Genomic DNA, 17,338 nt, shown 5'->3' on the forward strand with positions numbered 1-17,338 from the left:
TTGTGTCCTTACCCCTGCATTTGGTGGAGCAGGTAAACACGATCCACAAAATGTGACCCCTGAGGCTCTTGGAGCCAGACAAGATAAGGTGTTTGCAGCTGAGCTGATGGGAATTGAGTTACACAAGCTGTTATTTTAACAGCACTCAGGAAGTTTGTTTAATGTTGGTCCTCTCTTTCAGAACAGAGTACGGGGTACTGTTGTACAGCTTTTGAGATTTGCACCTACTCTGGGAGCAAATATGGGGAAAAAATAAAACCCTACATTTTAACTGCTTATTTTTTCCCCCTTTCACGTGGCCTTTTGTAGTGACAGCCTCTTCTCTCTAATCCTGCTGAATTACCTTCCTATCTGATCATTTTAGGATGAGAGGTTGGTGAGCTGAAATGGGAAAAATTTAGGAGTCTGAAAAAAATGTAAGGGTGCATCTGCACAATAGTTTGAATTTGTGTGACAGGAAAATAAATGTGCAAGCTGGGTTTTTATGCTTTGATACAATCCTTTTATTTCTTCCAAAAGGGAATAAGTTTGAAAAGAAAATATGTATTGCAGGACCCAGATCTAGAAATTCTCAAGAAAAACATGTCACTATGAGGGAAAGATATTTTGGTTTAACTTGAGGTCCCCATGCAGCAAACCTATACTCAAGGAAGACCTATTAAACAGATTTAAGTATGTCTTTCAGTCTCAATGACATTTAATTATAAATGGCACTGAGCATTTGAGCCTCTTTTCCTCTCATTCTCCCTCATATTTCAAGGATCCATGTTTATTTTCAGCTGGAAGAAGACACTTTTTGTGTCACATGAGCAAAATATAAGGTGAGCAACATTTGAAGTTTAACTTGCCTTTCAAAACCACAGTATTTAAAGTACACTAATATAAAATAAAAACCAAAAGGATCACCAAAGCTGAGAATGCCAAAAGCAAAATAACTACAATCTGTGTCACATCCCTTACTTGTTCTTCTCTCAAATTTACTTCAGTTTATTAATGAATACCTTTATCAAGCCTTCCTTCTCCTGGACTTCTTTTGATTTGTGACAACTACACAGATGCTAAGAGATTTATTTCTAAACACAGCTTTCCTACTTAAGTCACGATTTTCCCCCTTTTTTTCTCTTTACAGAAGCGAAATGCTGATAATGGCTTGGTGAGTAAGGCTTGGTTTTGTCTGGGCTACCAAGATTCTATAGTGACAATAATATTCTTACTGTGTTCACAAAATATTTCTGTGAGTCCAGTCTGAGCAAATGGGTATTTCTGAGTGTGTGACAAGGGAAACACCCAGAGCTCCTTGTTTCAGGCAGTAGGGCTAACTAGACAGTTTCTTTCCAAGCTCTGATGGAAGCTCCTGGACAATGAAATAGAACGAACAAATGATTTTTAATCTCATTTTATTTGAATAAATACCGAAGTTGTTTTGAAGTCACCTCTGTATCTCTAACAGACTTTCATTCTATGTTGGTTTTATTTTTACTTTTATGTTGCAGTTCTTGCTAAGGAAGGCAAGAGACCTCATCTCTGGGGCTGATTCCACTTGTCCACTAGATTCCCCTTCAGCAATGCTTAAATGCTTTGATTCTTTGGGGACCTTCTTAATCAATCAGCAGAGATCAGGCCCACCATAAAAGCTCCAGGGTTCTTCCCAGTGCTGGTTTTGCTGCAAGAAGCAGACCTTGTGGAGTTCCTAATGGGAACATCTGTTGTTACCCATGCTTTTATTTAGTGCCCAGAAACCTTATATCTCAGCATTCAAAGAAAATAAGTATTGCCTTGCCCATTTCCTTGTTTAAAAAAGACAGAGCTCCAGCTGGAAGGAAGCTGAGATTAACATAAAAAATGGGATTTGGAGGCATTTAGTCTTTTTTTAAACAAGAGGTTTACTTACATCCCTGCTCTAGGAGTTATCCACTCCTCCAGTAACTACAGTCACTAACACAATGAGGCAGCAGTAAACGGTTGTGCTCTTTGAATAACCATAAAAAGTCACTCTCCCAGTAGAGAAAAAAACCTATTCTTATAATGGCAGTATTTTTGCTGTGGTGGTTGTATTTTCTTAAAGTCCACAGTTATAACTTGCAGAATAGCACCATCATGTCAGTGAAATAGATATCCAAGGAAACACAGCTGTACTCCAGTTCTTATATGAAGTCTTTCTTTTTAATTTGGACTGATCAATGTCCTGCTGTGGTTTCTTTTTTAAAATATTATAATAACTGATTAACACACACATGAATGTAACAGCTAGTGCTCTTTTAATATTTTTTTCATTTCTCAATCTACAGGTTGTCGATGGGATGGAAATCTATAGCATGAAAATTGATAGTAAAATAACTTCCCGGTTTGCACACAATGTCATCACCAGTCGAGCTGTCAATCGTGGAAATGTGTCCAAAGAAGTCTTCTTTGATGTTGAACTCCCTAAGACAGCCTTCATTACCAATTTCAGCATGTGTGTAATCTTTACAATATTGTTAAAGAAGACTAAAAATCTGTGCTAATTCAACTGTGAGAAACTGAACCCAAATGTTCATTTTTACTTTGCCATTTGAATAGATTTCTAAATACCTCCCGGGTAATTTTCTGGTACTATTAACTTAATATGCAAGATATGTGGAGAAAGGCAAACATTGGTACATCTGTAGAAAAGATGACTAGTTTTCAATTATTTCTTTTCATTATCATGAATAAAAGGGAACCTTAGGGAATGTGAGACCTTTCCTGCAGATTCATCCACCTTTTCAGAAGTACCTCTTACTTTGGTATTATCAAACCGGGAAAGTTCCATTACTTAATTCCCCTGATGGCATTATAGCTTAATTTATCTCTTAATTTAAAAATTATATTTGAATGAAAGGCAGAAAGTAGAATTACTCCTTTACATTTCTAACTTTAGTTGCAATCATATGCAGTTCTCCACCATGATGAGGTTTGATTCAGTTAAGCATATCCATCTCTGCTAATCACACTGTGCCTGCTTTGTCTCCAGTGAAGAGGAGCAGCAGCTTTAGGGCACAACCACTCCTAATGCATTTTAGAACTTCTGTGATAGCATGAGGTGATGAGAATGGCTGCTTAGTTATCTAAGGAGTTCAAGGATGAAATGGTCCTCTGTAGATGATGACATCTGGACAGGTGAGTCACATCCAGAGAGTTGGTTTGCCATGAGATGAGATGGGATGAGATGAGATGGTGAAGCTGCTCAAGTGTAGGAATATGGCAGGTGTAAGTTGTGTTGCTGCAGCCCAGTTTTCATCTAATTCAAAGTAAAAATTGGTTTAGATTCTTTTATGATACTGAGCACAGAGCTCTTCATTCCAGCTAAATTCTTTGAGGTGTCTGGCTTCAGCGAAAGGGCTCAAATCTTGGCAATAGCAGGTCTCTGAAAGTGGTTATTAGCAAACAAATCAATAAAGGGAGAATTCCTGTAGTAACCTTCAACTGAACTAGGACTTTTTCATCTGCAGGACAATTGATGGTGTCACCTATCCTGGAACTATAAAGGAAAAAGAAGCTGCAAAAAAGCAATATGAGAAGGCTGTTTCAAGAGGACAGACTGCTGGTCTTGTCAAGTAAGGATCATGTCTTGTGTGGCTTCCACTCCATCACTCCACAGCAGACTGAGAGATTGGAAATGCTGTGTTCTGGCACTTTGCTGACATTAAGGGACCAAAGTTACATTAAGTTTAAGTTAATTAAGTTACAGTTATTGTAGCACAAATTGTAAAAAGGAAATATAGCCTCTCACTGCACAGGCACTGCCTGGAACTATGGACATGCTATTCCTACAACTTTCACTGGCTTTGTGTGACCTATTCCTGGGATTAATTTCACTGGAAAACTTGAAAAAATTATATGGGTTGAGTACAATCTTGAGAATTGATTAATGTTTTTTAGCAATAGATAAAAATTCCCATTTTTGTTTTACTTCTTTTTGAAAATCATATGCCACCAACAATAAATATTATTAAAGAGGATAAAGATCTTTTTCCTACCCACTTAAATACAGAGCTTCAGGAAGAAAAACAGAAAAATTCACTGTCTCAGTCAACATTAAAGCAGCCAGTAAAGTCACTTTTGAACTCACATATGAGGAACTGCTAAAGCGAAAGTCTGGAAAATATGAAATGTTCATCAAAGTAAAACCAAAGCAACTTGTCAAAGATTTTGAGGTAAATGGCAAACTGATCAAACTTGACTGTAACTTAAGAGATGATGGAATTCTTTATATATTCTGTTGAAAGTGGAGTACTGTGGTCATTCCCATTAGTTCACAGGTGAGCTAAAGGCCATGTTAATATTTCTCAAAAGTCCCATGGGAGCACTCACTATCATGCTTTAATGCAGGCTTTTACTTGTAAACCTTACAAATTTGCTCATCTACTGAGCATTACAAAAAAAATCTTTTGGAAATGAAAACCTGAAAAAGATATAAGGATGCTTTGGAGTAATTTTATATGCCTTTATAGCATAAACTTCAGCTTTTTCACACCACCGTGAAGCAACACCCTCTTTAAATCACAGTGGTGCATATGTCACATTCTGGAATACCATAGATTTTTGTGCCTACTGCCTTGGTAGGACACCATTATCTAGCTTTCCAACAAGTCATATTTCTATTAAAGTTTGCTTATTTCTGGCTTTGTTTTTTACTTCTGTGTTTGAAAAGGCCTCTTTGGCTGAACATGTGTCCACACAAGAGTAGATTTGAATTGCCATTATGAATTGCAAAATAAATTTCTTTATTTTTATGAAAATCCCTCTTTCATCATGGTTGAATCAATGACAATAATTTTTCAATTAATATTTCAGATTGAAGTAGATATCTTTGAGCCTCAGGGTATCACTGAGTTGGAAGCAGAAGGAACGTTCATCACCAATGAGCTGCAAAATGCCATTAAAAAAACTTTTTCAGGAAAAAAGGTACATTGATTACTGCATTCCATTATTTACTTATTATGGTTATAATTCTGAAATAATTTCAGTGCTATAGCAAAGGCAGCAAGAGGAAACCTGGATACCAGTAAGATTATCTCTTACAGAAAAACTGAATAACTAACAAGTACTTTTCCCTTGTATGGGGGTGGTAGAATTTCTAAAACATACAACAGCTTTATCAAAGGTGTCATTCAGAGTGAAGAGCTGACCCAAGGCAGATGGGAAAGTAAGCATATGGAGAAAGCCCTGGATAGCAGCTTTCATGTGTCAGTTACCACCAATAAATTTCTAAATACATATGGATACAAACAACCTTGTAGCTAACCAAATAAAACTGGTTATTCTTGTGTCTGTGAAAATAAATATACTAGCTTTAAAAAATGCAGATGTGTTCCGCAGAAGATTTTCAGCTATTAAGGTTCAGATCTAAGGAAGGCTTTTCTTTTCAGGGCCATGTCTTTTTCAAGCCAACCCTTGATCAGCAGCGAACCTGTGAAAATTGCTCACAGTCTCTCTTGGATGGGGATTTTACTGTAAGATATGATGTTAAGAGAACAACTCCAGATAATTTGCAGGTAAGTCTAACATCTTGAAATTCTGAACTGTTGAACAGTTTAACTTGCACAGTAAAGGTCAGGGAGCAGTGAGGGCCAGCTGTTTCCTAATGGACAGGCAGCTGACTGTGAGCAGGAGTCATCTTCAGAGTGGGATCCAAAACAGTGGAGTCCATGGGTAGGAACAGGTATAGCTGTGACGCAGCTGGAGACAGATGTTCTGACACTGTAGCTCTGGGACTAAAGGCCCAGTCTTGCACTTAAATGACACCTGGGACCATGGACAGAGGTGAGACTGGTCAGGACCATTAAACCTTTTTAGGCCACTCAATGGCTAGATGTTAAATGAAAGTAATATCAACTTTTTCTGTTTTACCTTTATAATGTACAAAACTTTTTGGTGATGGTGTGAGTTTTTTTAACACTTTCTTTTTCAGATTGTCAATGGCTACTTTGTACACTTCTTTGCACCAACAAATCTTCCGAAGTTGTCCAAGAATATTATTTTTGTATTGGATACTAGTGGCTCGATGCATGGAAGAGAAATGGAGCAAGTGAGTTATTACATTAGTACAGAGTTCCAGTGAAAGAGCTGGAACAAAGTGCTGGGAGGGAGAGGTGCTGGAAGGGACAAGATGCCTTACAGTGCACATGTACTGCTCAAGCTGTACAAAGTGGCTCGATGGTGTGACCTCTCTAATGCCCAGTGCCAGATGTACTATTTTGCAGTTACTGTAGAATAAAAATCTATACATTTAGCCTATATTTACTTATAAATGTCATTACTTAAAAACTCTAAACACCAACATTTCCAGAGACTGCTGTCATATGTACTTGACAGTTCCAAAATAAGCCATGCATACAGATTATGTGCATGTTCTGTGTACATTCTGTATCAGGAAGCAGCAGCTCTTTTCAGACTTATGAGTGAGCTAATGTTCAGAATTTTCAGGTTTTGGTGCTGCATTAAAATATCCAGGCATGCTTGTTTATGAGCTTCTCCACTAACCTGTAGCTACCCATTTGCCATGCCAGCTTATCTCAGTGTAAGCAACCAACCATGACGAGAAGCCTGATTTTCATCTCAGCTACAAAGATTTACCAGATGTTATTGCAGCTGACGTCTCTAGAGTTACTCTGAAATGGATACAGGGACTGGCAAGAACAGAACAAGCTCAGAATTCTTCAATATATACTGTATAGGAGTGAAAAATAGCCCAGTGCTGAGAGATTATTGATATAAATTCTGTAAGCACCTGTAAGTATTCTGTTAAATGTTGAATCATATATTTAAATCTCTTTGTCTTATAGACAAAAGAAGCACTGCTAAAAATCCTGGATGACATTAAAGAAGATGACTTCTTCAATTTTGTATTATTTGATAGTGAAATATCTACCTGGAAAGAAACATTAATCAAGGCCACTCCTGAGAACTTGGATGAAGCGAGGAAATTTGTTCGGCAGATTTCTGCTGGCGGCTGTAAGTGCTTGACTGGCCTTGCCAATAGGTCATTGTATAAGTTAATTTATTGATTGATTCTGTGAACACAATGCTACTGTTTGTTGGGGTTTCAGACTGCTGATGTGGCACTCCTGAAGTTCAGTCTTACTCAGAACGTGACATCTATTTCTCTTTATGTTTCCAAAGTCCAGGTACTTTTCTATCTAGACATTCCCCTGCTTGTAAATCCAAATCTTTCATTTTCTTACTGTAATGAAATCTCTTCAGACCCCGGTGGAAAATGGACCTTTATTTTGACAGCCTTTGCTGAACCCAAATTTCTATGTCTACCTCATAGCGACCAATTTACATGGTGGTTTGATGAGAGGAATTGATATTCTGAATGCTGCTCATGAAGAAAACCTTGTGCCCAAGAGAAGTGCTTCTATAATTATCATGTTAACAGATGGCCAACCAAATGTAGGTGAGTTTGTGTTGGGTGGAATAATAAAGAGAGTTCATTAGCTAAAAAAAAATGCTAGTTAAAATTTGCCTTCATCTTTGACTTTTGGATATTTTCATGATTTGAATGCTACTATACCAGCATCATAGTACTAAATCAAGGTTTTGGTAATGTCTCCTAAGAAATCTAACCATGCCAAGTCACATTTGATTTTGTGATCATTTTATCTATTTTGAAAACAACTCAAACATTGCCTGATTTGATGCAGGTATATCAAATACTCAGGAGATTGAGAAAGCAGTGAAGAAGGCCATTGACGGCAGATACACCTTATACAATCTTGGTTTTGGCAGCGGTGTCGACTACGGCTTCTTGGAGAGGATGGCACTGGAGAATAAAGGATTGGCTCGTCGGATTTATCCTGACTCTGATGCAGCTTTGCAGCTTCAGGTGCAGTAATTACCACGTGCATGAGATCAGAGATACTTTAGGTCAGATAACTATTCACATTATTACTTTCAAATAATCAAAATCCCAGTGTGTAATCTGATACTGAGATACTCCAGAGTCTGCTGTGATCAGAGTATTAAAATCATAGAATAGTTTGAGTTGAAAGGGACCTTTAGTTGCATTTAATTTTCCCCTTATATAAGCAGGAAGTGCAGGGACAGTAAAAGGGAGATACTGTGGGCTATGGCAGGGAGTTTAAAACTTGGCAGAGGGTGACACAAGCCACAGTTCTGAAGGACACTCTGGTGGAATTGGTGGAGTCATAGCTCCTGCACCTCACAGATCATGTGGTTAATGTCATGTCAAGGGACAAGAAGGGTAGCAGATCATAAAGCTCTAGATATTCTTTCTTTAGAAACTTACTGCAAGCAGGTGCATCTTACCACATTCCTGAGGCATTTTAGAGTTGTATAAGACATGGAAACTAGTATAGGCCATACAGGGTTGTCTTTTTTTACTTCTCATATTCTAATAGCAGCCATTCAAAGAATTCACCAAAGAATTAGATATTCGATTTCATTGCAAGCTCTGCTAAAATCAAATATCCAGTCTCCTTTGATTATGTTGTCACATCAGTCTCTGCAGAGAAGAAGAAGAGGTGTAGAAAATTATCAAATAATGGGAAATTTGGTATCCCTCTTGATTTATATTGATGGAACTCATCCTCCATAGCATGCTGTTCTCAAATATTTTTCCTCTCTCTTAGCAAGACTGAAGAGTTTGTATGTCCTTTCTCATTTCCATTATTTGCAAATTTCTAGACATTGCACTCTGAGATGTAACTCAATGTCTAAATATTTCTTATAAAAAACACTTTTAGTTTTCATTGCTGAAGTAGCAGGATGTTTCTGGTTACAGGTCTACCCATGAATTATAAAAACAATGATAGTTAAATGTTTTCTTTTCTTTTTCAATCCCACAGGGGTTTTATGATGAGGTGTCAAATCCCATGCTCATAGATGTGGAGTTAAACTACCCAGAAAATGAAATCTCAGACCTAACTACTAACAGCTTTAAGCACTTCTATGATGGGTCTGAGATTGTGGTGGCTGGGCGCTTTGTAGACAGCAACCAAAACCATTTGTCTGTAGATGTAAAAGGTGAAGGTGTAAGTATGGATTTCTTTGACTTATGTAAGCTACACAAAATCTCTGAATGCTTCTTTTACCTCCATTGTGATGAACAAAAATGCCATGTGAATGCGGAAAACTGGGTCATGCTCTGTAGTGTACACCTCTAAAATTCCCAGAAACAATGGGATAAAATTCCTCATACAACACTGGCAATTTTCTGGTGTAGAACCAGACTGATTTTCAATTTCATAAGATTTTCAGGTGTGAAGGTCTTAATTTTTGGGAAGTTCTGTCAGTCCCTGGCTACTTGTGATACAGAGAATATTCTTACTTCCAACAGGCTAACGATGCCCTGTCATACACTGTACAGCAAGGTGCTGAGCAAACAGCTCAGGCTTTCCAAGAACAACAATACATATTTGGAGAGTACATTGAAAGGCTCTGGGCTTATCTTACCATTGAACAACTCTTGGAAAAACGGTAATTACACCTGGAATAATACCTTAGCTCTGAACCCCTTATACCTGCTGACTCCTGCAGTTTCTAGGATGTGAGGCTGACATTCACATCCCACTGAGGTGCCAGTGGGAAAGCATAAGAATCAGTGAGGGAAATCCATCAACCTGTTCTCCCTAGCCTCAGTATTCCTGTTTCAGGTTGCAAATGAAACAATTTTATATTATTGCAAGTCTAAAGCACAGTTTTGCCTTTCTCTTGGACAGCCAGTAGAATCAGAAGTACTCTTAGACTGTAACAGATATATCTTATTGATAAATTACCTACAGAGAAATTACTTTAAAATATTTAATCTGAAGTGTGGTGAGTGATTCAGCCATCACTGATGCTGGGAGTCTATTCCTGTATTCAGCATTACAGCCACAGGAGAAGAAAAGGAAAACCTTACAGCTCAAGCCCTGGCTCTCTCACTACTGTACAAGTTTGTAACACCACTGACGTCCATGGTGGTAACAAAACCAGAAGAAAATGACAATGAAGAGGGGATTGCTGATAAACCCACTGAAGGTATAGACATCTTCACAATTGTACTGTATTTGAGAAGCCAAGAGTTCCTTTGATGTTCCCCTAAAGAAAGGCTTTCATGTGGGCACAGTTTTAAATATGTATCTGAAAAATCTACTTTCCAAGCCTAGCATGTGTGTAGTTTGTGCAAAATTACTTCTCATTGTAAAGCTCATTTCCATCAAACCATCCTTCATTGCTAAATCATATGGGCAAAGTACTATAAATCTAAAACAAGTGTATTTTAAACTAAATAGAAAAACTGTTACAGAAAAAGACCCTGAAAACCAAGAAACATTTCTAATCTAATAATCCAGCTATATTCAGATGATTTACCATCACTTTCTCCTTTATTTTTCTACTTACTTCAGCCTAGGGATAGATGTAGGAACCTCTTTCCACATGAAAAGGGAAAATTTGCATGAGCTCTTCCTCAGGCAGGATGTATCAGGTTGTAAAAAGATTGATATTACATATGTAAAACACAATAGTCATATATATATATTGCAGAAAGAGAAGCAATTATATTGAAAGCACACAGTTTGTTTCAACTCCTCTGATACTTTAGCTAATTATAAAGTCCTTGCTCAGTGAAACATTCTTCTTCCCTACAGTTCAGCATCTCTATTTTACCCTCGTGTAACAAATATTCTGTTCCTCTTTGTTCTTTGGCCAAGCAGGGCAGTGCTCTCTGCTCAGTGTGCCCCCAAGCCATCCTAACTTCATGTATTGTTTGAACCCACCCACATCCCACAGGTCTGACAGAGGCTTTCCAGTCTCTTCTACCAGCATCCTTTATTTTTTCCCCAGCTATGATGAGTTAGAGCCCCTAAAAGTTCCTTGGAGGCTCTGTAAGGGCTCTCTGCTGCCTTCTAGATTGAAAACTTTTCAGTCTCCTGATTTTGGCATGGGAACTTCAGACATTTGAACATAACAGAGATACTGCAGACTAGTGAAGTTTTTTTTCAGCTGCAGTAAGCCCTGAAACCAGTGAATTGCTAAGTGCCCTTCAACTCTGAATCATTCTTCAGGCATTCTGCTGATAAATTTTTGCATTAGTTTTCATGGCTCTCGTAATGGAATATGGACATAAAACCCCTTCATGGTTAATTGAGCATTCAAGTCACTACACAGCATAATGAGTTTAAAGTTTGCAGCTGGCCTCCGTAAGATGGAAACCCCCAAACATCTGATGGAAGTGGCATCCACTCAGTCATCTTCAGTTTTTTTCTTTCCCTTTCCAGGTGTTTGTAGTACAAAGGCTTTTTCCTGAATCTCTTTCCAAGGAAATCCTCTCTGTATATAGATAGTATAGAGAGTGATAGGAGAAAATATTCAAAGCACTGCCCCTGTATAAGAAAAGAAAACAATTTTACTCACCCTGAAGTCTCCATTCAATGTACTGAATCATCCAGTCAATCTTAATAGAATCATCTAAATGCCTGGAAAACCACAAAATAGTAAAACCAGTAAAGAACATTTTGCAATATAGATATGGCAGAACAATAAAACAATTCCAAATAGAACTCTTGTCACACACATATTAAATTGCAGTTCTGCTGCCCCACATAACAGCTTTTTACTTTCAGTACATTTCTGTTCGATCTACAAATACTGAGTTGTATCTCTGGGAAGAAATGGCATTACAAAATACTGAAGATAGCTGGTTGTGTTTTCAAACAGTTTTAATTTTTTTTACAATGTTTTATTAGGGTCAGAATCTTTCCTGTTTAATTGTATAACTAAAACTGTAAATTTCTCTTTTTCTTCCTTTTATTTCATACCTGCCCATGGTAACAGCTGAAGGTATGTACATTTCTTATTAAATTTACTTAATCTTTTTAACAGAGATGGATTTTCTACATTGCTTATTTGATCTAGGATGCAATATTTTCATAAAGTTCATGGGGAATTAATCAAGATTGCGTTATAAATAGATATACAACATTCCAGATGGGTAAGTTTGTAGAGTGCTTCCAGTTCAGTTCCTTTCTCTGATGACTGCAGCATCCCACCATCACAAAATTCAGGCCCAGTACAAGTAAGCTGCTGTCCAGGGCTGGCACTGGGGACTTCCAGGTACTTCTGTGTAGCAATCTCATACTCATGTCTTCATTCCTGCCATGACTGCCAATTCTAAAGCACAGAGCCCTGTCTTCAGACACCCTGACAGAATTTCAAATGTAAAAAGAGCAGAATAGCAGAAAAATATGGAAACAGGGGGGCAATTCTTCCTTCCTGGAAGTACAGTTTAGAACAAGGTAGCAGAGAGGGAAGAGGGAACAGCAGGTTGTCCCAGTCCCAGAGAGAGTAAACTCCATGCTCTTGGAGAAGTAATACTTGTGCTGGAAAGCACATGCACATGCTTTCAGCCCTTTCAAGACTGTTGCTTTGTAGCACTGTTAAATAACCTGTTTTGACTAAATTTTTACTTTGTAATATTTGGAAATTTATACATAATTACAAAATCTTGGTTTGATTTTGGAAGGAGGAAGGAATGAAGTGGGTGAGATCGGATTTTGTTCTTTGTGGCCTCTGAAATAACATTTTATTTCATTCAGCAGGGATGTTCACAGGTCCTTTGGTGGGTAAGTAATTTAATTTACTTTTCGGAATGGAGCAGGATGTGTTAACTGAAATTACCAGAGGCAGAGATGCCTTTTCTGGTAGTACAACTGCACTTCAACAAATACTACCAAATTCTTCTCACTGCTGAAAACACATTTAAAGGTTGAAAACAAGGTGACAAAGTTTCAGCTAAATAGTTGGTAAGGAGTAAATTCCTGTTCATCAAACCACCATTTTTTCCTGAAAGTTGTTTCCCAAGAATGGAGGATGGACTCCAATTTGCATTTCCTTCGGAATTATATAAAGCAAGGGATTGTGGTGTCAGCATCTCTGGCTAAATTAACGTGTTCAGTCACTTGTGGAAAAAACATCTCTTTTATTCAAGAGACAGTAACTGATCCACCAAATTGCTGGCTGGGCAATCCTGAAAATGGGCAAGTTAGATTTATGGTTTTGCTCTGGAGATTGCTGCCAGTCTCTGTCTCTGTCTGGTGCTTTCAAGTCTTCACTGAAAAGACTTAGATTCATTCTGTAAAAAAAAATCCCAATAAACAAAAAAACCCAAATGTCAAAAAGAAGTTTTCAATGGATGATGTTGCATTTTCTTGCTGGTAGCTTAACCCTCAAGTCTGAAATATTTGTGTCCTACAGATAGATTGCTTGGGCTATATGGAAACCCTCAGAGCAATTTAGACTACAAGTGAAATATGTCTCTGTCCTGAAGCATTTTTTGATTCAAAAGCAGCACACAAACTGTCATTCCATAGACTGCATGCTTTAAAAACTAGGATGCAATTACTGATTTGCCTAGCATATTAACTCCCTGACATCTTACATGGGCCATGCAATTTTTCATTTTGGTGTGTGAATTTTTCTAACAACTTTCTTTCCTTCTGCAGCTTCACCACTGTATCACACATACGTATCAAGACCCACATGGTATACTAGTGGTGAGTAGTTGGAGTAATGTCTGTCTAGCACATCAGAAGAGGGTATTTAAGGCTAAATGACACAATTCTTATGAATCTTTTCAACAATTCCCTTCCATAAAAGCAGTAATTTTTTCATTTTTATGGGGCAAGTATGTTAATTTACTTTTTAAACATCTCTCAATGTCTTCTAAAGATCAAGTAATTGAAATGATATGTGGTCATTTTCTCCTTCCTCCAAGTCCTCCTTCCCATCAGTAGGTTTTGTGTTGCTAACTCCCTGTTTTCTATTAAATAATTTATATGTATTTATTAAATTTAAATATTAAGCAATATTAAATGCTCATGTGGAACTTTGACCCTGTGTATCACTATACAGACACCAGTGATTTGCCTTTACAGTTGATGGAGATCCACACTTCATTATATCAGTGCCACAAAAAAAAGATGCCATTTGTTTCAATATCAATGAAAACCCTGGCATGATCTTAAATTTAATAAATGACCCAGTTACAGGTGAGTTTTTAACTTTTTTTTAATACAGGATACTTCTAACAAAATGTGTTTAAAGGCTATTTCTCTCTTTATAATGCATAAGCTTTTTTTCCCAACAAAGTTAGCAGGAGGTCCTGTTATGACAGCCTACCATTACAATGGCTATTTTCACTTCTTGTAGCAAAATGAACTTTAAAACTTACTTTAAAAACCACTGTGAGGGAGGGTTGAGAGTAGGAATTTGTCTCAGTGAGCTGTAGTAGAAGCAATAAAATAATCCTTAGGTTGCCAGTTTGTGGAATATCTGGTGAGGAGAGACTGATGTCACTCAGACTCTGTACCCATCACAAACTCCTTGTGCTTTGGGAAAAAATGGAACTTTTTTCAACAAAATGATTGTTTGCCTTGTGGAAATTCACAGAACAACCTCCAGAACTTTATTTTGCTTTGGTACAAACATACACAAGTAATTCTGATCTATTTTTCAACTCATATTTAATTTCTTAAGTTGTTAAATTTTCAAGACACTCCTTGACATCAGTTGATCAGGTCCTGTCTATAAAACAATTCTTGTTTCATTTCTGTATTAGGCATCACAGTCAATGGAGAACTTATTGGTGATAAGAGAGCAAATAGTGATGCAAAGATCCAAAACTCATATTTTGGAAAACTTGGTATTGCAAATAAGCACCTGGATGTAAAGCTGACAGTAACCCCTGAGACAATCACAATTCAAAATGGTGATGAAAAAACAGGCTTCACCTGGCTGGACTCAGTCACCTTGCAACAAGCAGGGTAAGATTTACAGCAAGGGTATCAGGCTCTTGTATTACTTTCTACTCTTAAAACATTTTTTCACATGGTGATCAATAATATACTTCTAAGTATGTGTGAATCTACAAAAGCCCGGCTGGATTCTGCTTTCTATTTTGTTGTGTAACTGCTGAATTATTCACAAATTCCTCTGCTTTAAATAAGTAAATGAAGACTTTACCCTGGTTTTCTATTGCTATGACTATGGTAAAACTAGATTTGGTATTGTGCTTTATGTAGCTGTGTCTTGCAAATACTTAAGGAGTAACTTCAGCCATAGTGTGTAATCTTTCAAACGTATAATAGTGTTCCAAAAACAAATCTCCATTTTAAAAATGGAACTTGTGGCAGTTACAGAATTGGTATGTGTTTTCTTGTCAGCAGGTAGATTTCTCATGGGACCTATTATGGAACCATTTACACCTGTGCAATGGTTTATAGAAGGAAGAGGTGATATTTTCGCTTCCTCCTCCTTTACATTTCACTGTGTAGAATAAAATTCCTGCCTTCTCAAGGCCTGGCAATGCAGCAGAAAGAGCAAACTGTGATTCGTACACAGGATTTTTTATTGTGATAAATACATGGATGATATCACTGACACAATCAGAAATCTTCTCTATCCTAGCATGAAAATAGGCAGTTTGGAAGTTGACTTCTCTGAAAAACTAAAGGAAAAAGTGTCATGTAACATCCAGTGATGGTTTTATCAATAGAATTTGTATCACTGAGCATGAGGTGCTGTATCTACATATCACCAACATATCTGTGATTAATTACACTGTTAAAGGACAGGTTTTGCTAAAAACATCTTACTGAGAAATTTAAAGGCCAGGTAGCCTTTTCCAGTGTCATTTAATATGATTCTGTAGCTGTCTGTGAATACACAGAGAGACTCCATGGGCCAAACCAGGCAGCAAACCCTCTCTCTTAAAAAACACTGAGCAATTTATAAAGCTACCTTTGTTTCTTCTCACATTTATTTCTGCTGCTGTTAACTCTGGTAAACACAATGTTCTAAGTAATTTTTTTCTTTTTTCCTCAGTTTAACTTTGATAATTAACAGAAAAAAAAATCTGGTGCTCTCAATGGGAAGTGGTGCCTCATTTGTTGTAGTTTTGCACCAAGTATGGAAGAAACATCCTCTCCACCAAGATTTCCTGGGACTGTACACATTGAAAAGTGATAAATTGTCTGAACAGACCCATGGGTTATTAGGTATGACTTTGTTTAGTGTTTCTCTGCTGGTCTTTCCTTAGGAGGCTACATAATTTATAGACAGAATATTGTGCTGAGAAGAATCACACCCTGAAATTTCAGAGATCAACACATGGATTATTTGATTTTTAAAAGGTTGAAGACTTGAAAAATGTGTAATAAATTCAACAGAATAGACAACACACCAAATAAGAATATCTTGAAGGATATCTAGAAAAAAACCTGTAATTGTTTTGTGTGGTCAGAAGCTGGAACTTACATCCAGATGATATGGATACAATTCTGGGTTATAAACAGAAAATAATACCAATAATACCACAGGCATATATTCAGCCTTACCTGAAACTTGGTGTTTATTTATCCAATCAAAACCCTGAAGGGACATGGAAACCAGTACAGGAATGTAGAAATTCTGGGATTTCTGTTTGGTTTGCTTCTGTTTTAATGTCTGAAATGGTAATTTTGCTTCTCTTTTTAGGGCAGTTTTTCCGGCCCATTGACTTCACCATACTTGAAATTCATCCTGGGTCTGATCCCAAGAAACCAGATGCCACAATGATTGTTAAAAACAATGAACTGACAGTAACAAGGTACAAAATAATGAAGTCCTTAGTGAAGACTTAGGCAAGATTCCTTGTCTAGTTGCTGTTCCTACCTCAGTACTCCCATGGCTGTGTTTTCCCTTTCAGGGGCTGGCAGAAGGATTACAGAAGAGATCCTAAACACGGGGTTGATATTCCTTGCTGGTTTGTCCATGACAATGGAGCTGGGCTCATAGATGGTGTTCACACAGATTATATTGTTTCCAGTCTCTTTTAAGCAACTACAACTTTCTCCAAATGCACAGGCAGACAATATTTGTCTGAAACAACAGTATTTTCAATACATAAGAACTATCCAAAGCATATAAGCATACCATGTTCAGCAAGGACAAGGTATGATGGATTCTCAGAGAGTTTTACTGTGCATTTGATCCAATCTAAAGTGTAAGACCTTCATCCTCTGAAGTATCCTTATTAGGTTTAAAATTCTGACTTAAAATGTTACTTTGTAAAACATAACAGAAATCCTCTACCCAACTTTTAATCAATAATTGAGTGTCAGGAGTGATTAAATAAAAATATCAGTACTCAGTGCCTGGTTCTGTTATTCCAACAGCTCAATATTCTCATGCCACTTTCACAAAGCCTGGGGTGCCAGATGCATTTTGAAATTGAGCACAAGAGGAAATCTGACAGCCCAGCCCAGATTTTGTGATAATCCCATGGTACTTGGAACCACTTGACCTCTTGACTGTTCAGTGCTGAGAGCTGCTG

At 37.4% G+C, this 17,338-nt stretch overlaps 1 protein-coding gene across 4 annotated transcripts in view; it reads left to right on the forward strand.

Moving 5' to 3' along the window:
• LOC111935170 (inter-alpha-trypsin inhibitor heavy chain H3-like) overlaps positions 1–17,156 on the forward strand; it is a 21,817-nt gene extending 4,661 nt beyond the window's left edge. For 2 of the 4 annotated variants that reach the window (XM_086845577.1, XM_086845578.1), the window contains 21 exons: positions 780–821; positions 1,130–1,153; positions 2,289–2,455; positions 3,471–3,575; positions 4,013–4,175; positions 4,816–4,926; positions 5,391–5,516; positions 5,933–6,049; positions 6,807–6,975; positions 7,295–7,420; positions 7,668–7,849; positions 8,832–9,017; positions 9,323–9,462; positions 9,851–10,005; positions 12,564–12,590; positions 13,470–13,520; positions 13,902–14,015; positions 14,585–14,789; positions 15,850–16,022; positions 16,501–16,612; positions 16,712–17,156. In XM_086845577.1, coding sequence (XP_086701703.1) covers positions 2,301–2,455; positions 3,471–3,575; positions 4,013–4,175; positions 4,816–4,926; positions 5,391–5,516; positions 5,933–6,049; positions 6,807–6,975; positions 7,295–7,420; positions 7,668–7,849; positions 8,832–9,017; positions 9,323–9,462; positions 9,851–10,005; positions 12,564–12,590; positions 13,470–13,520; positions 13,902–14,015; positions 14,585–14,789; positions 15,850–16,022; positions 16,501–16,612; positions 16,712–16,841 — 2,547 coding nt within the window. In that variant the 5' untranslated portion in view covers positions 780–821; positions 1,130–1,153; positions 2,289–2,300 and the 3' untranslated portion in view covers positions 16,842–17,156. The remainder of the gene's footprint in view (positions 1–779; positions 822–1,129; positions 1,154–2,288; positions 2,456–3,470; positions 3,576–4,012; positions 4,176–4,815; positions 4,927–5,390; positions 5,517–5,932; positions 6,050–6,806; positions 6,976–7,294; positions 7,421–7,667; positions 7,850–8,831; positions 9,018–9,322; positions 9,463–9,850; positions 10,006–12,563; positions 12,591–13,469; positions 13,521–13,901; positions 14,016–14,584; positions 14,790–15,849; positions 16,023–16,500; positions 16,613–16,711) is intronic. The other 2 variants (XM_086845576.1, XM_086845575.1) reach the window with 1 other exon arrangement.
• Positions 17,157–17,338: the final 182 nt, after the last annotated feature.

This window comes from Cyanistes caeruleus, chromosome 11 (assembly GCF_971803275.1).
Source record: "Cyanistes caeruleus chromosome 11, bCyaCae1.hap1.1, whole genome shotgun sequence".
In the NCBI taxonomy this organism is placed as follows: Eukaryota; Metazoa; Chordata; class Aves; order Passeriformes; family Paridae; genus Cyanistes; species Cyanistes caeruleus.